This window comes from Ctenopharyngodon idella, chromosome 12, assembly GCF_019924925.1.
Source record: "Ctenopharyngodon idella isolate HZGC_01 chromosome 12, HZGC01, whole genome shotgun sequence".
In the NCBI taxonomy this organism is placed as follows: domain Eukaryota; kingdom Metazoa; phylum Chordata; class Actinopteri; order Cypriniformes; family Xenocyprididae; genus Ctenopharyngodon; species Ctenopharyngodon idella.
Window position 1 is genome coordinate 3,928,053 of NC_067231.1, and position 26,268 is coordinate 3,954,320.

The following is a 26,268-nucleotide window of genomic DNA, read 5'->3' on the forward strand; positions in this document are numbered from 1 at the left end:
TGAGAACATGACAGACTTTATTTTATTCCCCCCCCCAACATTATACATTAAAATGAATAAAATTGTTTACAGATTAGTTGAATCAAGTATGAATTAAAGGCAGTGTTTTGACAAGTCATTCACATGTTGGTGCAAAGGCAAGATAAAACTACCATTTAAAGATAAGAACCAACCCCTTGTGCATAAACCGTACATAAAAGGATAAACCATATTTAGTAAGTTATTACTCCAGATCAGTGAAAAAAAACCTGACTACAGACAAGTGCCACTGAATGACAGTCACAACAAGCACATCTGCTAGATCGAGACCATTCTTTAAAACCTTAAACATTCTTGAATTACTCAAACTAAGAACAGCAGCTTAAATTGATAACCACACTTAAACCAAATTCATTTGTGTCTACACTCAGATGGAGACTAGTCACCTTTAAGCAACTACATTACAGCTCTAAAAGCGTTAGTTGTGTTTCATTCTAAAGTGCAAAACTGAGGGGAAAAAAAAAAAATAAATAAATGCCTTGATGGCAAAATAAAGTGTGTCAAGCATGTTTGCAAACACCAATATACAAAACCTCATACACCTGTAAAACAGCAGCTCTTGAGCTTTAGTTGTATAGTAACTTGTTAAAAATAGTGTTGGACATAGAGATACACATACATGAACTAGCAGGATACACACAAAAAAAAAAAAAAAAATTAATGAAAGATCCATATAAATCGGACAAGACTGACAAATCTGGAACAAGTAAAACAGTTATTTTTACAATTCAATAAAATATTACTCAAAAATAATTTAAGACACTTCATAACATTGTCAGCCGTCCCACTTGAATCCTACCAGTACGCATCAGTTGAGAAATCAAACGCAGGGTAAGGTTCAGAGGTATGACACTCAGAAGAGAGGTCTAGAATGTCCAAGTTAGATGACGTTTGGGATATAAGACCAGTAGCTGTGGTACCGGCCACCTGTGATGTCACGATCCTGCCATTGACTGGCTGTACACCCCTGAATGTGTCCACCATTAGGGGAGAGTTGGTCACCTTGTTGACGTAAACCCTCATGCTGAACAGGTCAATCTAATATTGAGGGAAAGCATGAGACCAGAAAGAAAAAGAAAAAGAAGAAAAAAAAAAAAAAAAAAACCCCACACACACAAACCCAACCCAAGTTCCATAATTAAACTACACAAAAGCTAAACTGCAACCAAACCCAATAAGATTTCTACTTCAAAACATAACTTTTTGTAGTGGTGCAATAGAATAACCATTTTTGGGTTCCCCAAAGAACTTCTTTGAACCTTTTTTAATTCCACCTAGGGCATCACTGTGAGAACCTTTTTGGAAACTTATTTTTAAGGGCTTAGTATGAAAAATATTTTAATAATCTGAAAAACCTCTAACATCATAAATAACCTTGCCAAATAACCAAGAACCAAAAGGTTCTTCATGGAGCCATCAATGCCAATAAAGAACCTTTAGTTTTTGTGTCTAGACTTACCAAATCCTGGCTGACTTTGACAGGGTCTTTAAAGATGGTCCAAACCACACCTTCTCTGCAATTTGGTGTGGTCAAAGAGCCAAGATAACGGTAATATTTTGTCCTGTCCACTCCAGGAAGCAGATCATCCATAGAGATATATTGAGTGATGCATGCTTTATCACCTGAGAAACAGGAAGGCCATTAGAAAATACTTTGCTCTTTTAAAAGGAAATCATATCTGACCGCAGGGCATAATTCACAAAGAATTTTACAGTCATGGAAAAAGCAACAAGTATGTGCTACTTTGCAGCTTGAGACTTGCCTGCATTGGCTATTTTTGTCAGGTAAGAGGTCAAGGTCTTCCAGCTCTCTGGTTTACCAGTGTCATTAGTGGCCTGTGAGTTCAGAAAAAGGAGATGATCTAAAATATACAAACTGTTTATTGGTAAGAGGAAACATACATGTACCTCAATGAAGAAACCAAGTGCAGCCAATATAGTTGAATCATTATGTTTGAGCTTATTCACTATGTGCAGCTGAAACAGATGAGTAGGACAAGTAATTAGTAATTAAGTACCAGCACATAAAGTAGTAAAGGTCTGTACAATCTTCATACCTCCATAGGGTATCGTTTGCCATCCACAGTGTGTTCAGATCCAGGCATGGCGCTACTATTTCCCCAGTGGAGATGAAACTGCGTACTAGCAAATGAGCCTGGCAGATCACCTCCTTCCACATGCATTCTCTTGTGATCAAGTGTAACTTTAACTGAAGAGTAAAGGCAAATTACAACAACATGCAGATGTTATTTGTATGTTCTGTCATCAAAGAACAGATAACTCCTGCGTGCTGAGCAGATGTAAACAGCAGCAACAAGCTAACGAAACCACATGATACAGGCAGAAACAGCCTTCTCAACTTTTTATTGTCATCTATGCATTTGAACATGTACTCACTTGTCTTGCCAGTGTTCTTAATCTCAGTTAAGGTAGTTTTGTCATCGTAGCCAGTGAAGTTGAAAGAGGTCAGATTAGCATTAGCCTGGACATTGGCAGTTGTAATATCGATTGGTGACTGTTGAGTGCCATTACAGTCTTTTTCTGCAATTATGGGCCATGTGATGTCACCTGAGATGCAGAAAGCACTTTAAAGCCAAGCTCACTAATGTATTCTGTGCCATAAAAAAGGAATTATACAAGTATAGTCAATTAAAAGGATGAAAGAATCACTTACTACATGATGGCATGTGATAACACCAGGCTGAGAAGAGCCCAAATACAGCAAGATTAACACACTGAATGAGAATGCTTTTGAGAACATGGTTGAAATGACATAAGTTGTTTGGGAAACCAAGTCACATGATCACATCTTACCCACAGACGTTGGTGCGCTGTATGACACGGAGAACAAACAAGCTGCAAGGAAGATCATAAACCAAGCATTCATCTTGAAGGAGAGGAAAACACAAAAGGACAGAGTTGCAAACTCTACATATTCTTATTCATTGTATGGGTAACGTAAAAAGCATGAAAACTTTGAGCCTAACAAAATGTTTAATCAATTTTAAGTTGTCCCATGGTTATCTTACCATTTTAGTTAACTAAATACAATTTCACTAGTTCAGGTCACTTCTCTTCCAAATAATAGCCAAAACCCAATTCTCTATATTGAATCTGCAGAACCCTATTTTTAAACAGTCACTCCAAAACCATTAACACTCAAAAGCTTTAAAAGAAGCAAACAAGCTTAGGGTGACGTCAAACACCAAATACTGACAGATGTTGCTCTTTAGGGTGTCAGATGGCTAATTAGGGCCAGTTTGGTTCAGGTGTAGCAAGTCTCCACCCCAGAAGACATGCAGCTTTGATAATTAGGGTAAGTTCACACAACAACAATGTACTTGACTGATCCACACTCCGGAACAGAAGGTGGCGGTAATGCACCAATAAGATGGATGCCAATCGGCGTTAAAAAAGAAGAAGAAGACAATGATGTACTAAAAACATAAAAGAGTTTTCTTTGTACAGATGACAACGTTATCAAAACTATCCCCATTCACACGGATCTGCAAAAATGACTAAAAACGCTGTATCACGCATGCCAGACAAGTAGTTGGCGATGTTACTTTGTAAAGAAAGACTACCGATAGCACACGTACATCTAGGAGACGTCTATTTGATGTGCATCTGCAATACACCTAGGACAATTTTCTGTCAGATGTCAAACAGACATTTAGAAGATGTCTTTAAGATGTTTATGATTTAGAATGTATGTAAAACTGACATCCTAAAGACGTCTATCAGATGTTTGTGAACAGCAGATGCTTTCCAGATGAAGTGATCTTTAACAGACATCTTGCAGACGTTTGTGTGCTGTCTGGGTACTCGCCTGCGCATACATGCATTCTTTTACAGAGCACCCGCGCCAAACGCGCATGCCTATCCACCTTATTTTTACAATTTACTGCACTGATATTCTTCTCGTTATTTCCTTATAGTGGCTAACAGGCTAAATCGGAAGTCTCACACATTCACAGAAAACAACTTAACCTTTGCGTTGAAAAATAAGGTGGATAGACTAAACATGTAATACGCATGTGCATGCCGTCACCGTTTTCACAGATTCACGTTTTTGTAGTTTACACGGAGATGACAACGGTATCGTTTTCAAATACTTTACCCGTTTTCAAAAGTATGCGTTTTCAGGCCACTAAAACGCCATTGTCGTGTAAATGAACGGACAAAACGCATAAAGTTTTCAGTTTTTAGTTGAAAACTGTGTTGTGTAAACAGTCCCTCAATGCCAATTCCATCTGTTTTTGGGCATGTTTACACGACAACAATATGCTTAAAACGGAGAAGATTTTCCTTTGAGTTTTCTGCGTAAGACGACACTATTGTCAAAACGATCCATGGATCCGCGAAAACGACTAAAAACGCTGTATTCTGCTGCCAAGGCCATTAGATGGCGATGAAACACCATAGACTGAACATGTAATACGCATGTGCGTGACGTCATCGTTTCAACATATTCGTGTTTTTTGTTGTTTACACGGAGACCGTTTTCAAAAACTTGCACTTTGAAACCCGTTTTCAAAAGCTTGCATTTTTTTAGCCACCCAAAACGCTGTTGTCATGTAAATGAACAGCCAAAACTAATTAAAATTTTTACATTTTTAGTTGAAAATGGTGTCGTGTAAACGGCCCCTTAGAAACCCGTTTTCAAAAGCTTGCATTTTCAGGCACCCAAAACGCCAATGTCGTGTAAGTGAACAGTCAAAACGCATTAAAAGTTTTACGTTTTTAGTTGAAAACGTTGTCGTGTAAACGGCCCTCTTTATGTATATAGACTATATATATATATATATATATATATATATACACAAGCATTTTGACTGGTCTTTTGGACCACCTGTATGGTTACATAAACACCAATCAATGTTTTAATTTTAATAACTGAGGTCTGCCATAGCTGCCATACTTTAGACTTTAAAAACCTGAATTCTCTTAAATACTACAGAATCATCTCATGTTGAATATAATTATTACAGATACCATACTATAAGCCTCATATAAAGCATTAGCAGTCTATATGATTTGAACTGTTTTAAACTAAGTGTTTTGGGTAAAAATGAATGATATTCTAACTCATTGTAATGCAGAGGTCCAAGGAAGACGACAAAAAGCCAACATGCCTGAAATTGTGCTAATGCACAGACAACAACCGACAATGAAAAAAGGGAGGAACTAAAATATGAATACTTAAATACAAACAGCTGTGTACATGGTGACTGATCAGTGGAGGGAACACAACGACAAAGACACACACAGCAAGAGTCAATAAACTGAACTAAACCTGAACACAATGGAAATCAAAAAGTGGAGAAAATACAATGGGTAGAAATAAGAACAGTTAAGTATCATCAAGATAAGATGATACATATGACAAAATTAACATATTACAGAAAACGTCAACTATGATCAAGAACGATCAATAAAGCTGACGAATAATGTACAAGAGATGTTAATGAATAAAACAAGCTCATACAGCCAGGTCAAGATACATTTATTTATATAGCACTGTATACAATACAGAATGCTTCAAATCAGCAGCAGAGATAAACAAGAAAAATAATGATCAATGATGCAAACAATTAAATTCTTCTATAAATAGAACTAAAAAAGTGTCATTATTCAGCTGAGGTCAGTTTGGTGTTGATTCAGTTTAGTTCAATAACTGTGTAAAGTTCATTGATTATGAAATGAGTTCAGTTCAGCTATAAGGAGCACTACAGAAGAAAATAGTGTCATTATTCACTTCATCACTTCATCCATTCAATGATTCAGTTAAAATTTAATTCAGTGACAGTGTTGCAAAATTCATCAATTCATCAGAACTGAAGCTCCGTCTGCTTTGAAATTGAGAGTTGTGCTGAAGAGGTTGATCTGTTTGGAGAAATAAATTCAGTTGAGTGTTTTTTTTTTAACTCAGAATATGAAGAATGTTGATGTATGATTTTTTATGAATTACTCTACTATAGAGTTGCCTTGACTTACCAAATTCTGACTGACATTGATGGGCTGTTTAAACACAGTCCAAATCACAACTTCATTGCAGTTAGGTGTGGTTAGGGAGCCTTGGTAACGGTAATATTTAGTCTTGTCCACCCCTTCAAGCAGACTGTTCAGTGTGACTTGAATTTTCATGGGGAATTTATTATCTAAATATACAAAAAAAAGTCAAGAGGGTGTAAGGAAACTACTGACTATTGATAAAGAGAGATTAACTAAATATACCACATTTTTAATGGTATGAAGTGCACAAAAGACCCTTCATACAGTTGATAAAAATGTTTTTGAGGTCACTTTGTTTTGTTCAGTTCCCTGTTGGATAAACAGAAATATAGCTCATACACATGAGCACACAACCAAGCCATACAGTAAATATACTTTAAGGTTTGACTTCCCTCTGGGTTTAATAAATGTGGCCTTGCTCACCTCGATGAAGAAACTGAAAACAGCCAATCCTATGCTGTCATTAGCAGCTAGAGCAGCTGACACATTCCCGTTGTATTTCGAATGGACATTCAGAATTTGCAGCTGAGAGACAGAATCAGATGTAGAAAGATTACACATGGTGAATGATCACATACACATACTCAGGCTGTTGCAGTGCATTTGCTGGGGAAAATAATTCACTCGTACCTCCATTGGGTATTGTTTGCCATCCACAGTGTGTTCGGAGCCAGGCGAAGAGCTGCCGTTACCCCAGTGGATACTGACTTGTGTAGGGTTGTATAGACCTGGAAGATCGCCTCCTTGCACTGCCATTTTACTACTATTCAGGCTGACCACCACTGTGAAGACAATGGACATTGTGCATCACTGATGCTTGATCTGCACCCTACTACCTATTTTGCCAATTTAAGTTAGCCAGTCTCATGGTATATGAATAAAAAGGGGAATCAAACTTTTATTCTTCATCTAGATCTCTGTGCTTGCTCATAATTTTGTTTTTTTTCTGAGCAATTCTGGAGCTTTTAAAGTGATACTTCCCATGTTACCATCTTCTACGGACTGATTGCTTTTGTTAGTAGGTATTCCTCATTTGGAAGCTACTTTGAATAAATCTACTAAATATATGATTTTAGCAACAACAGTATAATTTGTAAAAAGCGACATGTGAAGGCCAAGTATGGTAACCCATACTCGGAAATTGTCCTCTCCATTTAACCCATCCATAGTGCCCACACATTAGGAGCAGTGAGTAGTGAACACACACACACACACACACTGCAAACCGTGGACACACACACCTGGAGCAGTGGGCAGCCATTTTTGGAGTGATTGGGGGTTAGGTGCCTTGCTCAAGGGCACCCTCAGTCATTTCCTGCTGGTATTGATTTCAGGTTACCAGTCTGACTCTCTAACCATTGTGCATTGAACAAATGCAGGTAATATCAGGAAATTAAGGTTCCCAGTCTCCTTACCAGAGACGCCCGAGTTCACGATTTCCAGGAAGGTGGAGTTGTCATCAAAACCAGTGAAGTTAAATGTGGTCAGGTTAGGATTTCCCTGAACACTTACAGTCACGATATTGATGGGAGATTGCTTGAATCCATTACAGAATTGTGGAGCAATTGTGGGCCAGGTGGTAAAATCTATTACAAATCAGGGGTCACAAAAATCCACTTCAGAACAAGTTTTAAATATGTTCATTTTTAAATTTTATAATAAGACTAACTTTTATGCAGTGGAATATTCTAATAAATAATAAATCACACTTACTGCATTCTGGCTTGTGATAGCACCAATCTGTTTAGGATTAAATGACAGCATTAATAAATGAAATTTCATGAATTTTCACGAAAAAAAAAATGTTTCAAGAGCTTTTAGTGTTTAAGAGGAGTCATACAAAATTAAAATTGATATTCGTTGAGTCAATAAAGTTGATCTTCAGTTACACTCACCCACGCCGTGGACGGAGGGACTCAGAAGAGCAGCAAGGCAAGTTACCAGCAAGACAATCATCTAAATCAAACAAGAGATCATTACAATCGATAACAACGCCGCTAACAGAACTTAACCTTATTATAAGTGAACTGAATTTGATAAGAGAAATGAAATCAATCAGAAAAAGGTAATTAACTTACTGTACTCACAAATGTTCAGATGAATGATTTGTATCCTTCTTGCATGTTTAATTTTTAATTAACCTCTTTAATGTTCATCTTTTGATGGTTCTTTCCTTTTTATTTGAAAGAAGAACTCGATCTTATGAGAAAATGTCATAATTTTACGGGGTGGGGATTTCATAAGAATTTGTATGCTGTGACTCCTACGGAAACATACAATTTTTAGAAAGATGACAATGATCAAAGCTCTTTGAAGTATGCAGTATACTTTGGGTACATTATATACAGTCAACATATATTAAAGTAGCCTACAATGATCACTTATGACATTTGTATGAGCTATCTGAGATACAAAAGTGGGTTAGTATGAATTACAAAATAAGGAAGTATTCATATATAACAGTAGGTTTAATTTCTCAAACAAGGAACCACATTGTAATTATCACTGTGTACACAATCCTTTAGCGGTAATTACAGCTGCTCATTTAGAGTATAGGCACAAAATTTCACAACGCAAATATGTTTCACCTCAGACAAATTAGATGCGTCACTATAATTTCAATTCAATTCATGTCCAGGCTTATGCTGGGATGTTTCATGAAACTAACCTTTCAGAAAATTAATCATATTTCTAAAGAAGCTATTTTTCAAAATATTTTGAAAGTCTAAGGAGTTAAGTTTTGGGTCTTCGGGCTAGTGATGTTGGCAGGATGCCACTACATGCGGATGTTAAAATGAATGTTGTCATGTGATACTACGAGTGCAACAGTGCACTACACACTCTAGCCGTCACTGGACTTCAGGTCAGGACTGCTGAAAGCAAAGCTCAAATCAGTCAAAAGCCTTTTTTTCTTTGTTTTTTTCTTAATTATTTTTGTGACAATACCTAACTGTGCTATTCTCACATTCTGTAATTAAATATTTGCATAATTAACAAAGAATCTCACGTTTTGTTTTTCAAATTTTGTTCCTCTTCTTGATTTTGAGGAATTGCTAGCCAGCAGGAATGTGGTCAGGATAGCCTGTTTGTTTGATTTATTTATTTATACAAATCCTACCATTTAGGATTGCATTGTTGGAATTGTCTGGTGAATTTATTTTCACCAAAGTATTTTTGAGTTGACAGAGAGGGTTATTGCATAAATATGTATGGAATACACATTTACACATGGAATGCTATGCTATCATGTTTTTAAATACTTTTTATTTCCCGATTATTTTTTAATTTAAAATTAGTTTTGTAAAATTGTAAAAATTTGTAAGCCCTAAAGTTATTTCGAAAATGACTTGGCCTACGTTTTGTCTGAGGACAAACACCACAAGCAAACAAGCTTGTGCTATCATGTGGTTTCAGCATCTACACTATATTGCCAAAAGTTTTGGGACGCCTGCCTTTACGTGCAAATGAACTTTAATGACATCCCATTCATAATCTGTATCCCTGTCTTAATCTTGGCCCACCCTTTGCAGCTATAACAGCTTCAACTCTTCTGGGAAGGCTTTCCACAAGGTTTAGAAGTGTGTTTATGGGAATTTTTGAGCATTCTTCTAGAAGCGCATTTGTGAGGTCAGGCAGTGATGTTGGCGAGAAGGCCTGGCTCACAGTCTCCGCTCTAATTCATCCCAAAGGTGTTCTATCGGATTGAGGTCAGGACTCTGTGCAGGCCAGTCAAGTTCCTCCACACCAAACTCGCTCATCCATGTCTTTATGGACCTTGCTTTGTGCACTGGTGCGCAGTCATGTTGGAACAGGAAGGGGCCATCCCCAAACTGTTCCCACAAAGTCGGGAGCATGAAATTGTCCAAAATGTCTTGGTATGCTGAAGCATTAAGAGTTCCTTTCACTGGAACTAAGGGGCCAAGCCCAACCCCTGAAAAACAACCCCACACCATAATCCCCCCTCCACCAAACTTTACATTTGGCACAATGCAGTCAGGCAAGTACCGTTCTCCTGGCAACCGCCAAACCCAGACTCGTCCATCGGATTGCCAGACAGAGAAGCGTGATTCGTCACTCCAGAGAACACGTCTCCACTGCTCTAGAGTCCAGTGGCGGCGTGCTTTACACCACTGCATCCGACGCTTTGCATTGCACTTGGTGATGTAATGCTTGGATGCAGCTGCTCGGCCATGGAAACCCATTCCATGAAGCTCTCTACGCACTGTTCTTGAGCTAATCTGAAGGCCACATGAAGTTTGGAGGTCTGTGGCTATTGACTATTGACTGTAGCTGGCGACTTCTACGTACTGTGCGCCTCAGCATGCGCTGACCCCGCTCTGTGATTTTACGTGGTCTACCACTTCGTGGCTGAGTTGCTGTTGTTCCCAACTGCTTCCACTTTGTTATAAAACCACTAACAGTTGACCGTGGAATATTTAGTAGTGAGGAAATTTCATGGACTTATTTTACAGGTGGCATCCTATCACGGTACCACGCTTGAATTCACTGAGCTCCTGAGAGCGACCCATCTTTCACAAATGTTTGCAGAAGCAGTCTGCATGCCTAGGTGCTTGATTTTATACACCTGTGGCCATGGAAGTGATTGGAACACCTGAATTCAGTGATTTGGAGGGGTGTCCCAATACTTTTGGCAATATAGTACCATCGACCCTGTCTAAGGGGAAATGCAAACCAGCCAATTCCTGACCCGCTGATGTCTTTATGTCATACTTTAGTTTCATTACTTTTTTTTTTTCCAGGTTTGTCTTGTTTTGTGGGGTTTCCAGGTACACTTTCCTGTAGAGTTTCTTTCCTACATAAATCAATCAACAAATGCATATCTGTAAGCTTACTTCAGGCAAAAGCATACCTGAACTAGGATCTAAAGTTTCAAGAATGAGGAAACCTGTTATATACTGATGTATATACTGATGAAAAGTGTACTTTTGACTGACGAAGCAGTTTGGTTGGACTTGAATACACCCAGGAACAAAAACATATACTTTCATAATGATGATTATAAAAGTATATAATTATATAAGGAAATAATGAAATTTTTATGCCTTTCATGTTAGTTTTTTATGTCAGAGTTTGCATTTAGAGCAATGGACTTACTGCTAAATAAAAGACACTAAATGGCGCTTTTGACACCTGCACCTTGTGGTGCACTAGTGGCATTTTTAAGCGCTAGAGTTGGGAGTGAGAATGGGTTTAAACATATAGGGCCCTATCATACAGGTGCGACGCAAGCGTTAGTTTCAGCCCGACGCAGTTATCATTTTCATGTCCAGCGCCCACATTGTTTAAACAGCAAATGCACTCGTGCCCATCTGATCGCCCATGGGCGTGCTGGTCTGAAAACAAGGTGTGTGTTCAGGCGCATTGTTGGCGTGTTGCTATTTTGAGACAAATGAAAACGACTGCGCTATTGACCAACAAAAACCTGGTCTAAAGTCAATGGCACAGTATTTTTTTTTTTTTTTTTTTTTGTTATTTAAAGGGAGCGTTAGTAATATGCACCTATAGATAGGTGTACAACGCGCGTACACTCTGCTTGTTACACGCAGGGTCGCGCAGCAGCACACAAACATTACATGTTACATTACACAACATTACACGTTACGCCCAAAACACATCCATGACTCATTTTGAGACTAGGTACAACCCTTTTGGACCATGATCCTGGCGTGCCGACCATTTTTTCCGTCATTAAACTGAACCTGACGAGTCAGTTAAAATACATATGTGTATTGCCACGATTGGTCAATTAATTAGCCAATTTCATTCGTCATTACTGCAAATAGGTAATTCTGATACATGCAATGACTATCCATTATGGCATGTAGGCATTTTTATCTTTATGTACACAATATAATCCAGTGGTGTAAAGTATTTGAGTAAACATAATTAGTTACTGTACTTAAGTATCTTTTTGGCTACTTTGTAGTTGTACTGAGTATCAAAGATATTAGCAAGTTTTACTCTTTACTTGACTACATTTTTGATCAAGTAAATGTACTTTTTACTCCAATACTTTAGTAATGTACACTACCAGTCAAAAGTTTGGAAACATTACTATTTTTAAAGTCTCTTATGCTCATTAAGGCTGCATTTATTTCATAATAAATACAGAAATGGTTTTCTATTTTAATATACTTTAAAATATAATTTATTCCTGTGATCAAAGCTGAATTTTCAGCATCATTACTCCAGTCTTCAGTGTCACATGATCCTTCAGCAATCATTCTAATATGCTGATTTGATACTCAGTTATTATCAATGTTGAAAACAGTTGTGTTGCTTAATATTTTTTTGGAACCTGTGATACTTTTTTCAGGATTCATTGATGAATAAAAGGTTAAAAAGAACAGCATTTATTCAAAATATAAATCTTTTCTAACAATATAAATCTTTACTATCACTTTTTATCAATTTAACACATCCTGCTTAATAAAAGTATTAATTTCTTTCAAAAAAAAAGAAAGAAAAAAAAATTACTGACCCCAAACTTTTGAACGGTAATGTATATTGTTACAAAAGATTTCTATTTTAAATAAATGCTGATATTTTTTAACTTTTTATTCATCAAAGAATCCTGAAAAAGTATCATAGGTTTTAAAATAATATTAAGCAGCACAACTGTTTCCAACATTGATAATAAATCATCATATTACAATGATTTCTGAAGGATCATGTGACACTGAAGACTGGAGTAATGATGCTGACAATTCAGCTTTGCATCACAGAAATAAATTAGACTTTAAAGTATATTAAAATAGAAAACCATAATTTTAAATTGTAATAATATTTCACAATATTATTGTTTTTTTCTGTATTTATTATGAAATAAATGCAGCCTTAATGAGCATAAGAGACTTCGTTCAAAAACATTAAAAAATAGTAATGTTTCCAAACTTTTGACTGGTAGTGTATTTACACATTACTTTTTCTGCAGCAGTTTGTTTCTGCTATAAAGAAGTGATATTGCCATCTAAGGGCATTGAAGGTACTATATCTTGCCTTTACTCACCCAAACTTGTCAACAAGGCTACTTTACGTGAATGCGAGTGCATTAGCAGGTAGTTGCTGAATCACTAGTGTTTGATTGAGGAGATCAGGACATGATGAGGCCGAAACCAGCACATTCAGTGCAAGTAGACTTTGACTATTTAATTTTACTTAACATTATTTTATTTTTCCGCTATATTGACGAGACCTTTTTTGAAGGATTTACTGTTTGTGCACCTGAGCTCAAATGAGACTTGAGTGTCTGTAGATGTTTAAAAGGCTGTTGCGTTGACTTTGATTTATTAAGTTCAGTTTTATTTTGATTTTAGAAAATAAACATGATTTCCCATCTTACAAATCAATTGTTTCTAATTTTAACTGGCATGTCTCTTAATTTAATTGGCTAAATTTAAGATTTTAACATTAAAGATGACATATTTAATAAGGTTAGGGAAAAAATACCCTGAAAATCAATTTGAGGGGCCCCTTATGGGGAAATTAATTTCTGACAATAATAGATGGTAATACATATAAAAACACTCTTTATCTCTGGCTTTATTTTTCAAAGTTTATTTCAGGGTTTTGGTATCTTCTCTTTTTTTTTTTTTTTTTTTTTGCCTTTTTTAATGTGTGATATTTCAAATTTGCATCTCAAACGAGTTCACCTTCTTCATCAAATCATGACGTCAAATTCACATTTCAATAAAGTCAATCACTGAAACAACAGTGCCACTTTGAGGAACAAAAGTCATGTACTATATACACGTGTAACATGGCGGAGGGATAATGATATATCATATATTTGTATAAATTTCTCTTTAAAAAAAATTTAATAATAACCAAAACAATAGATATGCTGTGACAGCAAGGCTACACTGATACTGATAATGTCATAGGCCTATATATCTTTTCATATCTGTCATATCATTTCAACACCATCCCTTGACCAAAACTCAGCGAATTGTCTAAAATAAAAGTTATGACTGCTGTGTATTCATACTTAATTCGAAAATGGTTCATACAACTATAGCAGCAGATGACTATTCTTTTGCACGGAACTGAAGTGATGACGGCACGGTTTAATCTCTGGTTGACCAATCAGTGGAAAGGGGCGTTTTACTCCCACCCCACACGTGTAGAAACCGAATATTCAAGCTGTTTATCCATTTTCTACCCCTGAAAGTAAAAATAAAGCTGAATTCTTGTTTTTTTCTGGTTTTTTGAACACAACGTACACAGACCCATTTCAATAATTAGGCTAATTGACAATTATTTACATACATTTTTAAACAAATTTTGTAGCTTTTTTTTTAGGTTAGTGTGATTGTTTACCAAAAAGTGTAATTCTCTAAAATCTCTATTAGGCATTCGATCCAGATCACTATTATCTATGAGATTTTGTTTTCTATATACAGCTCAAACAGGACTCACATAGCTGTGTCTCTTGCCGGCCCCAGCGAACTCCAGCTCTCCATAGGCATCTGTGGGCTGTTCGCAGGAGTGCTGTGTGCTGTCCCAGTGACTGACCATGGCTGTGCTGAAGTTATCTCCCAGGGCTCCTGAGGGGTGCATGTCTCGCGTGGACCCACACTGACACAGACCGCCATTGCTACAAAACAACAGACGGAGGATCTGTCCTAACATAAGAGATGCTGAATACTCACAAAGTCAGACATTTTACCTGAAAAAGTCCTCCACAAATGTTGTGCACACTCTCTTTTTAAACAAATTTGGAATCCAGAAATAATAATTAATAACAGAAATCACTTTTAATTAATGCACTAAAAATATGATAGCTACTGTATAACAGTGGTCTGGGACTTACAGTGACACTGTCAACAAGTTAGCAAGATAAAGTTACTTTATTAAGCTAATCATGTGATCTATTAAGAAAAAAAAATACTTATCTTATGATTCTTATCTAATGGTTTTGCGCAAGGAAGGTCAGAATGAGAATCAATCACGATGTTAAGGTAAACGGCTCACTTTACCCCAACTCCTGTTGTAATTTCATCATTAGATCCCCACCCATTCCTTTCAGCCAGACCAGTTTAGCCTTTACGGTGCGTCATCACTCATTTAGGCCTAGATCATATGAAATTGTGGGCTATGTGTTTAGTTTCCCCATTACAGTGTTTAGTATACTGTAACACCAAAGCAAAGTTAGTTAGTTACATATTGTAGGCCTAGAACATCTTTAAATTACTTACATATTTATTTATTTGTTTACTATACCCATACACTCATGCAGATGTTTAATACTCACCAGATGTGGCATTATGCTGGAATTGGTAAATGAGCAAATACCAATGTTGTGCATTACTGACAGAAATTACTATTTATTATTACTATTATTTTTGAAATGTATTTACAATAGCAATTGGAGTTGTATGAATAATGGTTTTTAAATAATTTAAAACAGAAATAAGAACGGTTTGAAATGTAATAATACTTTTACTTTTAGACTAGAAACTAAAACCTCCAGTAGGTGGCGGCAAGTCTTAATAAGTGCGTAAAAGAATCATTCATTCAGTGATTCGTTCAAACCGGTTGATTCCTTCATGAACGAAACATTGCTCTGCTTTGTTTGGAACTATTTTCGTCTGTGGAATGGAGCAAAAACTTGACATTTCTGTGTTTAAAATTTTAGTTTAATATTAACTTATTGTTAATTGAACTGCTGTATTAAAATGAATAGATAGCCTAGCCTATTACAATTGCAATCAAGTTGATATTCGGGCGATACACGTGTGATATAGCTTAACTATATGAAATATAAACACATTAAAGACAAAATCTCACACAGGGACATTTCATATCTTGAATTTTGTGGGCATTTTTATTAAATTTGGTGTTGTTTCCGACCCTGCACCACTACTTTACGCCAACGCAGACTTGCTTGCTTGTTGTTAAGCTTAATGGAGGGCTATGCTGGCTCTTTGTAATTATTTTAATAGTGGTTAATTTAACAGAAGGTGACAAATCATGTGAAATACTGTCGTTACCTGGCTGTGATGCTCCTCGGCTCGTTTTTCGTGGTGGTTGTGATGAGGGATGTAGGGGAGGAGTAACAGTTACTCGCAAAATTAGAAAGTGAGGGGTCATTTTTTTGTTCAAAGGCCTTAATAATAATAAAAAAAACTAAACAGAGATATGACATCCAAAGTATGTAAGGTAGTACAACTAGATCTCTTTTATTTAATCCAAAAGGTTTTAATTATATTTTGCTACATATAAAGTTATTTTAAAGATTTTGAAGTGTCAAAAGGTCATTTGGTTTAACCGTCCAAAGGCCAATACAGCCATTTCATTTGTCATTAAAATATCTTAAAACGTAATAAATGTATATATTTTTTATTCTGGCATGATTTTTATAACATCAAATATCAACATAGTGCAAAATGTTTTTAAAATTATGTGTCGAAGTCGTTGCTTTGTTATGAGAAGGAATGTCCGGAAAAATGAATTTCATTGATGTCATTCGGAGTAACGGTAAAGGGACCATTTTGGATCAAGTCATGCGGTCAATATCATGTGATAGGATGTAACATTGAGACACCTGCAAAGGACCACATGGTCGTGAAGCAAAGTAACTAACTCTCTTTTAACTATTTGAAAAATTCATGTTTTCACTTGCTCATACGCGTGTCCTGAAACATCAGGTCATTCGGCACAACCGCTATAAAACATGGAAAATGTTGTAATATTTTAAAAACTTGTACTAAATATAACATGTTTGATTGTCCTTTTGCTAGCTAGCTAGATATCACCCTGTTAGCATTGTTTGAAAATATCGCCATTCGGTATACCAAAAGTGTCATTCTGTAAAACCGAAAATTTGGTAAAAACTGAATGACTTTTTTGGTGACAAATTTTGTCCATCTTGTAAAAAATGACAAAAGCAGTGTTAATTGATTATAAAAACCACATAATCTCATTGTTAACACTTAATAAAACTTCAAAATTAAAATCTCCATTACGTTTTTTTTTTTTTTTTTTACGCTTCTAAAAACCTTATTCGTCAATGACCCAAATACAGTTTTCGGGCACACACTAATTTGAGAATTGATGCCATGTGCCAAATCTTTAAATCAAAACTACAAAAAATGTCTTGCAAAAAGGGCACTTATCAAAGACCAAAGCACCACTTCTACTCTGTGCATATGCTAATATTTAAAGTGCCCCTATTATGGATTTTTGAAAATTACCTTTCATGCAGTGAGTAATGTAGCTGTTTGTGAATGTAAACGGTCTGCAAAGTTGTAAAGCTGAAAGTGCATCATAAATACAGTTATTGTCTCTCAAAACAAAGAGTCGACTCTTAACCGCTTAGCAAGTCATTTGTAATTCGAATCCCATTTCCGCGAAGTTCAATTATTGATGTATATACCAAGTGTTCAAAATACATAATTTTGTGTTTAGCTATATTGTGTATGTCTCTAGCTAACTCACATTATTACTGATGTCTCACTGAAATATTTCTGCTAATCAGCTGTGGGCCACTATTACCTAAAACTGTCCATTAATACAGATTGTCTGTCGTTCTTACTACTTTGAGTAATGATAAAGGATGGAGCAAGATTTGCTTTACAAACTTTAATGTTACATTCACGTTTGTGCTCGGCTAACGTATGCATGTATTGATACTGTTAATAATACAGTTCCCACATGTGCACCGCAATAAATTAGAAATATACACATCGATATGTTGATGGACATACACTTGTTAATGCTGATGGTGAGAAAGTACAGTTGCAACATCTCATGATGAACGTCAAACTGAGTATTGTATCACTGGGAAACGTCCTGCTCAAGTCGTCCTTCCAATGGAGGTTCACGCTGAATAATTAGTTCTTCCAATATTTCATCATCAGACTCACCCTCAGATTAGTAAAATCAACACCATTGTCACTGTCTTTACAGTGTGTACAATCGCTGAGCATTTTTCAGTCCAGAGCTGAATCAGTTTGTTGACGACTTGCGCTGTAAGTGGTAGACTAATGACAAAAGACTGGGCCGTCTGGCCAATCAGAGCAGAGCAGACTCGTAGAAAGGAGGGATTGGAGACTGATTCATTCGACGAGTCGTTTGAGATTCACTGATAAATGTGATGTGCAGTGTATTTAATGAGAAAATGAAAGTGTTTTTTGACCTTTGATGCATGTAAACCTGTTGTAAGAGACCTAAACAAAATTAGGAACCTTTCAAATAGCATAATAGGGGCACTTTAACAGTTTAACATACAACAATAAATGGCATATGAACAATGTCGGCTAGATCTCCTAAGAATATTAAAGCAACACTGACTGATCATTTCAGTCAGTGTTGCTTTAATATTCTTAGGCCGACATTTAAGTACAACTTGATAGTTGTACTTAAAAGGTTGATCCAGGGTGACTGTAGGCTAAATCACTAAAAGCATCTGCTAAATGACTCAATAATAGAAATGATCCACACAATAAGACCCAGGGGCGAGGCCAGAAAGGGAGTGGGCCTTTGTAAAACAGCGTTGAGTATGAAAACTGCATGCCAAATTGCCAAGAAAAAATAAAGCAGCACAGTTTCAAGTTCAAAGTTCAAACAACAACCTATAAGAACCACACTGTAAAAAATTTCCACTTATTTCAACTTAAAAAATTAAGTTCTGTTGCAGCTTTAAATGAAGTATACTCAAATTGGCTGTATAAAGTCATTTCAACTTAAATTATATTTAAAACTGACTTTTAAAAGAAATTGCTTCATCAAACCCAAACTATCATCCACGTGGGCCATTTATGCTTGGACCCCTATGATTGAGGCTTGCGGCTATATTATGTAGTTTGTTTGTATGGCTGTTGTTGTGATGTGTTTAAGATAACAATACTGTCAAGAAAAAGTTTGTCTTTAATAATTGCTTGAAGACTTTAAGCAATGTTTCATAAAAGTTATTGATCGCTTAATGCCATTTTGATGTAATATTTACACTGTAAACCCTAAAGCTCAAAATACTTAATTGTTTTGAGTAGGACAAACCTAAATTGAACAAATTAGAACACAATTAAATTAACTGCTATGAGTATTTAGAACTTTCTTTTTCTTTTGAGTTCACAGAACTGACATATTTCAAGTAAACTGAACTTGTTTTCATTGTTTTGAGTTGTATGAATTTCTTTAAATTTAGACTAACTTAAGTTTAACTGAAACTGGGCTGGGATTTCTATTTCCCAGCATGCTTTGCCCATGGCACTCGAAAGGGAGAGTAAAAGTGTTATATAATGTTTTTTTGTGCAAGATTAATGGTAAGGGAGATTTAGTAGTGATTAATGTTTTGTTATGCTAATTTAGAGTTTCTGTAAATGTGGGTTTTTGGAGAGTTACCATCATGGTGACAAGTAGCGCATGCGGCTTGGTTTGAGAGCAGGTAAGTTATATGTTTTAAGTTGCTGTACTTATTCAGTAAGCGTTATAGCATGCTACTGATAACATGTTAGCAAATTGGCATTTTCTGTATTTTCCTAGGGTTTACAGTGAAGTAAATAACTCATTTGATTTGCAAGAACTCAAAATAAAAAAGTTAATTAAATAAATGTTGTTAATTGTTATCAAAATGTATGAGTTAGCTAACTCAGTACTTTAAGTTAGGAGGAATTAACATGTAACTGATTACCTCAAATTATTTGAGTTAGCCCAACTTATTCAGGTTTACAGTGTACTGCATACTATAGTAGGGAAGTATTCGATTTCAGACGCAGCGATTGACTGACTTGATTCATTCAAAAATGCTGATTCATTCACTAACGAAACGTCTGTTGCTCAGAGATGCACAAAAGTATCTCAAAAATGTAAAGCACTCAAAAGCTTACATTGACCTCCAACACTAAACATTTACAGGTGTTGCCCTTTAGGGCAGAGGTGTCAAAGTCAGTGTCCTGCAGTTTAGCTCCAATTCTAGGTAAAGGGTTAGTTCACCCAAAAATGAAATTTCTGTCATTAATTACTCACCCTCATGTCGTTCCAAACCTGTAAGACCTTCGTTCATCTTCAGAACACAAATTAAGATATTTTTGATGAAATCCAAGGGTTTCCGAAGCACATATAGACAGTAACGTCTTTGCACCTTTTGAGGTCCAGAAAGGTTGTAAAGACATTGTTAAAATAGTCAATGTGACTAGAGTGGTTCAACCTTAATATTATAAAGCGACGAGAATACTTTTTGTGCACAAAAACAAAACAAAAATGATGACTTTATTTAACAATTTCTTCTCTCCCCTGTCAGTCTTCTACGTTGTTAACACAGTGCAGAGCTTCTGTGTTCTCCGTCAGAACCTGAACCAGCTAATCAAGGCCCTCAGGATTACTAGAAACTTCCAGGCAGGTGTTTAGGAGCTGGTTGGAGCTAAATTAATAGTTGATGACATTGACAACAGAACTGAATCAACACTGAACTGACATCAGCTGAACAATGACATTTTTTTTTTTTTTTTAGAGCTGCCGAATTGAACTGTTTCCATCATTGAATCCTTATTTTCCTGCTGATCATTGTAAAGCTGCTTTGAAACAATCTGTGTTGTATAAAGAGCTATAAAAATAAAGGTGATTTGACTACACTCTGCTCGACAGTGGCTCTCCAGGAGCGGAGTTTGACACATGTGCTTTATGGTGTCAGGTAATTAAGGCCAGTTTGGTTCAGGTGAATCAGGCATAGCAGGTCTCCACCTCCAGAAGACATGCAGCTTGATAAATATCCTTCCAAAAAGCAATGAATGTCAATTCATGGTTTGCAGGTGTGGAGCCGAGGGGCCAGTTGCATAAACTTAGCCACTATGTTAAGACTGTTGCTGAATTCAGAAGCACATACTAGTATATTACTCTTACTACTTTTACAATATCTTTCAATGACAGAGATAGTAGGAATAGAACACAGTAAACCCTAACGCTCAAATTAAATAATTTGTTTGAGTAGGACAAACTTAAATTAAACAAATTAGTTCAGTCAAATTAACTTTTATGAGTATTTAGTACTTTCTTTTTCTTTCAAGTTCACAGAACTGATATATTTTAAGTAAACTAAACAATTTCATTGTTGTGAGTTTTGTGAACTTATTTCTTTTAATTTAGATGAACTTAAGTTTAACTAAAACTGGACGGGGATTTCTATTTCCAAGTAATTTACCCATGGCACTCGAAAGGGAGAGTAAATGCTAAAATCAAGGTACAGAAGGCGGTCTAGCAGAAGCTGGATATTTTACTTTATAACTTGTTAAATATGGATATTTATCTTACACAAATGCATCGTGTCACTTCAGAAGGCCTTTATTAACCCCCCAAAGCCGTGTGGAGTACGTTTTTGATTTGGATGGATGCACTTTCTTCAGCTTCATACTCATTGGTCCCGTTCACTGCCATTATAAAGCTTGGATGCGTCAGGATATTTATTAATATAACTCAGATTGTGTTCATCAGAAAGAAGAAAGTCATATACACCTAGGATGGCTTGAGGGTGAGTAAAGCTTGGGTTAATTTTCATTTTAAAGTGAACTAATCCTTTAAGAACTAGTTTGACCAACTAGCAGTTAATAATCAGAGATAATGTATGCTAAGTTAGGATCAGTTTTTAAGAGGGAAAAAACAGATGACTAATTTTTAAGACTAGACTAAGCAGTTTATGCAACTGGCCACTGGAGAGCAAGTCTTGTCTCTTTTTCAGAAAATCTCTCAAGTCAGGGAGTTCCAGATAGCAGAAATCAGACTTTGTTTCAGTCAACAAAGCCAAGATGTCAGCTGAACATTTTACTCGAGGCTCCCTGTTTTATACAGTTCATAACAAATATTCTCAATCACGGGTGTTTTCCTCCCTTTCCTTTTTGGCTCATCTTCAAATATCTTCTTGGCTTGACTATCTTCTTCGCATTATGGCCCGGTTTCACAGACAGAGCTTAGATTAAGCCAGGATTAGGCCTTAGTTCAATTAGGACATTTAAGTAGCTTTTATAAACATGCCTTAGAAAAAAAGATTACTGGTGTGCAACTTGAGACAAAACAATGGCACTGATATATTTTAAGATATTTCAGTGCAAGTTGCTTTCAGTTAAAACAGCTCATGCACTTTAATCTAGGACTAGCTTAAGCCTTGTCTGTGAAACCGGGGGTTTATGTTGAAGATTATTACTTCACTTTATATGATTATACTTCAAACATTTTCTAAAATTGATAAAGCATACATATTAAAAAGAATACATTGCCTACATGATGTAGGCATAATATCCCTGGTACAATGGAGAGGTTGGCACATGATAATATCTAAACAGTGAACTCACATATAGACTTACAGTGTCTTGCTCATATTGTCCAAATCATACCACCAAAATATACTGTATTTCTAACAAAAATATATACAGGCCTGTCAATTTTCAATCTCAACAGAAGAAAAACAAAAATATGTGGACAAAATGCAAGTTTTGTTTCTAAAAAAAAAAAAACGCTTAACGTGAAATAATGTTTGTGTTAATAATAGCCTAAATTAAATCTGTTCATCATATAAAACGATCGAGTCTCTTCAGAAAATTTGGACTAAACAACTCGATTGATCTCGATGATCTCTTTATGAACATTTGAAACATCAGCGTGGTAATGTGGACTGTCATCTAAGGGATTTCATTTAAGATATCTACATTTCTGTTCTAAAGATGAACGAAAGTCTTATGAGTTTGGAACGACATGCGAGTGATTAAATGATGACAAAATTTTACATTTAGGTGAACTAACCCCTCTGATAGTATACACGCACACACACACACAAGCATTTTGACTGGGAGACATTTTGTTATTGAACAGCAAGCATTTATTGTTTTTATTTTAATAACTGAGGTCCGTCATTGCTGTCATGCTTTAGACATTTAAAACATAAATCTTCATAAATACTACAGAGTCATCTAATGTTGAATATAATTACAGATACCATATTTTAAGCTTAATATAAAACATTAGCAGTTTATAGGCCCGGCTTCACAGACAGAGCTTAGATTACACCAGGATTAGGTTCAGTTAGGGCATTTAAGTACCTTTTATAAACGTGCCCTAGAAAAAAACATTACTGGTGTGCATCTTGAGACAAAACAATGGCACTGACATATTTTAAGATATGTCAGAGCAAGTTACTTTCAGTTCATAATCTAGGACTAGCTTAAGCCTTGTCTGTGAAACCGGGGGTATATGATTTCAACTGTTTTAAACTAAGTGTTTTGGATAAAAATAACTGATATTCTAACACTAGGCCTCATGTTATTGTCACAGATAGGAAATTGTGCATTTAAAAATACAATAAGAACAGCTAAGCATCATCAAGATAAGATACACTAATGACAAAAATGAATGTACAAGAGAAATCATTTAAATTAAACACACTAATATAGCTTATAAATGTGCACAAATGTTCTTTTTCAAATGTACAGCCAACACAACGTCGACAAGAGAAGTACTGTGATAATAGATGAAGTGGACGTGGTCGCTGATGAAGGTGTTGCCACCTGTGATGTCACAACTCTGCCATTCAAGGGCTGAACTCCTCTGAAGTTGTTGGTCGCCAGAACTGAAGTGCTTGCATCTTTGAAATGGGTAGTTGTGCTGAAGCGGTTGATCTGTTTGGAGGAACAAATTCAACTGAGTGACTTTTAGGGATGAAGAATGTTGTCATCCAGTAATATATGAATACGATTTTTATGAATTTCTCTACTATAGAGTTGCCTTGACTTACCAAGTTCTGACTGACTTTGATGGGCTGCTTAAAAACAGTCCAAATCACAACTTCGTTGCAGTTAGGTGTGGTTAGGGAGCCTTGGTAACGGTAATATTTGGTCATGTCCACCCCTTCAAGCAGACTGTTCAGTGTGATATTATTCATGATGTCTGTGGTTGCATTACCTAGAGATACCAAATATACCACATTTTTAATGGTATGAAGAGCACAGAAGACCCTCCATATACTGAAAAAAATGATTCACTCAAAAATGAAAAATCTGTCATCATTGTTGTTCCAAAACCTTTATGACTTTCTTTCTTATGGAAAACAAAAGAAGATATTTCTCTGTGATTTGTGTCAGTGTTGTTTTGGTCCCCACTGACTTTCACTGTGTAACAGTTGTAACATTCTTCAAAACACCTCATATTGTGTTCCAATGGGGATGGATAGTTTTGGAACGGCATGAAGGTGACGAGTAAATGATGACAAAATGTTCATTATTGGGTAAACTATCAACAAAGAGCTATTACTTTACCTGAATTAGGTATGCTTGTCAAAAAGGAGGTTAGTGTATCCCAACTTTTTGGTTTGCTTTGTTCACTGGTTCCCTGTTGGTTAAATAAAAAATACATATATAATACACAAACATGAGCACACAACCAAAGCCATTAATATACTTTTAGGTTTGCGTTTCCCATCTGGGTTTAACAAATGTGGTCTTACTCACCTCAATGAAGAACCCAAGAACAGCCAATCCTGTGCTGTCATTAGCAGCTAGAGCAGCTGACACACTCCCGTTGTATTTTGAATGGACATTCACAATGTGCAGCTGAGAGACAGAATCGGATGTAGACAGAGAATACAGTGAGTGATCATATATTAATTCTCATATTTGTGCATTTGCAGGGAAAACTCATTCATTCGTACCTCCATTAGGTATTGTTTGCCATCCACAGTGTGTTCGGAGCCAGGCGAGGAGCTGCCGTTACCCCAGTGGAGATGGAACTGTTTAGTGTTGTACACACCTGGAAGATCACCTCCTTGCACAGTCATTTTATCATCATCCAGGTTGACCACCACTGTGGAGACAATGGGCATATTAGATACCAGGTCCAGGACATACAATGATGTTGTGCATCACTGATGCTTGATCTGCACCCTGTACCTCGTTTGCCAAGTTCCCTCTACATAGTCAGTGAGTCTCGTGGTATGAACAAAAAGAGGAATCAAATCACTTTTATCCTTCTGTTGTATAACAGTTTATCGGCTACATCTCTGTTTTGTACTTTTCTAAACAATAGACCTTTTTAATGTGAAACTTCTCACGTTACTGTCTCTTAAGGATTGATCGCTTTTGTTAGCCTATTCCTCATTTTGAAGCCACTTTGAACAAATCTGCTAAATAAATTTAACAACTATATTTTGTAAAAAAAAAATAAAAAAAAACCAAACAAAAAAAAAAAAAAACAGTGTGCAACGCTCCTTACCAGAGTCGCCTGAGTTTGCGATTGAAGTGAAGGTGGAGTTGTCATCAAAACCAGTGAAGTTAAATGAAGTCAGCTTAGAATTTTTCTGAACACTTGCAGTCACAATATTGATGGGAGATTGCTTGAATCCATTACAGAATTGTGCAGCAATTTTGGGCCAGGTGGTAAAATCTATTACAAATCAGGAGTCACAAAAATCCACTTCAGAACAAGTTTTAAATATATTCATTTTTAAATTTTATAATAAGATTAACTTTTATGCAGTGTAATATTTAAAAAAATAAATAAATAAATAAATCACACTTACTGCATGTTGGCTTGTGATAGCACCAATCTGTTTAGGATTAAATGACAGCATTAATAAATGAAACAGCAGAATTTACATCAAAGAACGTTTCAAGAGACTTAAGTGTTTAAGGGGAGTCATAAAAAATTAAAACTGATATTCGTTGAGTCAATAAAGTTGATCTTCAGTTACACTCACCCACTGAAGAGCTCGCGCCGTGGACGGAATGACTCAGAAGAGCAGCAAGGCAAGTTACCAGCAAGACAATCATCTAAATCAAAAAAGAGATCATTACAATGGATAACAACGTTATTATAACCTTATTATAAGTTAATTAAATTTGATATAAGAAACGAAATCAATAGGGAAAAATTAGTTACGGTCTTTGTACCTTGATTCACCTGTCGGTATTCAGGAAAATGATGAATTGGCTTCATTCCCGCCTTTAATACCCTTCGTAGCTAACGTGTAGTGGGTGTGTCACTTTCATCCGTTCATCCGCTTGCCTGACGAAAGACAACATTCCGGTCAAACGCATGTGATCCCATTATCCATTATCTTTGGAGATTACTATCGAATAGCAGTCAATACTTGAGTTATCCTAGCGCGTTCCTCTCTCTCAGCATCACTTCGGTCACATTCACTAATCCTCTCGTGATGAGGCAAAAAGCACAGTTCACTATCGCGCGTTTCCTTTCCAGCCTTTAAAATGAGTT

At 36.1% G+C, this 26,268-nt stretch overlaps 3 protein-coding genes across 3 annotated transcripts; all 3 read right to left on the reverse strand.

Annotated features, from left to right (window-relative positions):
• Positions 1-3,240, reverse strand: LOC127524010 (carbonic anhydrase 4-like). Its single transcript, XM_051915284.1, has 9 exons — positions 3,069-3,240; positions 2,854-2,926; positions 2,714-2,740; positions 2,437-2,607; positions 2,097-2,248; positions 1,948-2,016; positions 1,803-1,875; positions 1,499-1,662; positions 1-1,077 (listed from the first exon to the last, which is right to left on the reverse strand). Exons 1-9 carry the CDS (start codon positions 3,069-3,071, stop codon positions 835-837), a joined length of 975 nt encoding a protein of 324 aa, XP_051771244.1. The 5' UTR covers positions 3,072-3,240; the 3' UTR covers positions 1-834.
• Positions 3,241-5,862: 2,622 nt separating this feature from the next.
• LOC127524228 (carbonic anhydrase 4-like) lies at positions 5,863-8,010 on the reverse strand. The gene is made up of 6 exons (XM_051915690.1): positions 7,950-8,010; positions 7,470-7,640; positions 6,685-6,836; positions 6,474-6,579; positions 6,037-6,200; positions 5,863-5,925 (listed from the first exon to the last, which is right to left on the reverse strand). Exons 1-6 carry the CDS (start codon positions 8,008-8,010, stop codon positions 5,863-5,865), a joined length of 717 nt encoding a protein of 238 aa, XP_051771650.1.
• Positions 8,011-22,859: 14,849 nt separating this feature from the next.
• LOC127523424 (carbonic anhydrase 4-like) lies at positions 22,860-26,015 on the reverse strand. Its single transcript, XM_051914097.1, has 9 exons — positions 25,944-26,015; positions 25,751-25,823; positions 25,574-25,600; positions 25,267-25,437; positions 24,707-24,858; positions 24,507-24,608; positions 24,315-24,387; positions 23,795-23,961; positions 22,860-23,678 (listed from the first exon to the last, which is right to left on the reverse strand). The coding sequence occupies exons 2-9, from the start codon at positions 25,821-25,823 to the stop codon at positions 23,481-23,483; spliced, it is 963 nt and encodes a 320-aa protein (XP_051770057.1). The 5' UTR covers positions 25,944-26,015; the 3' UTR covers positions 22,860-23,480.
• Between the last annotated feature and the right edge of the window lie 253 nt (positions 26,016-26,268).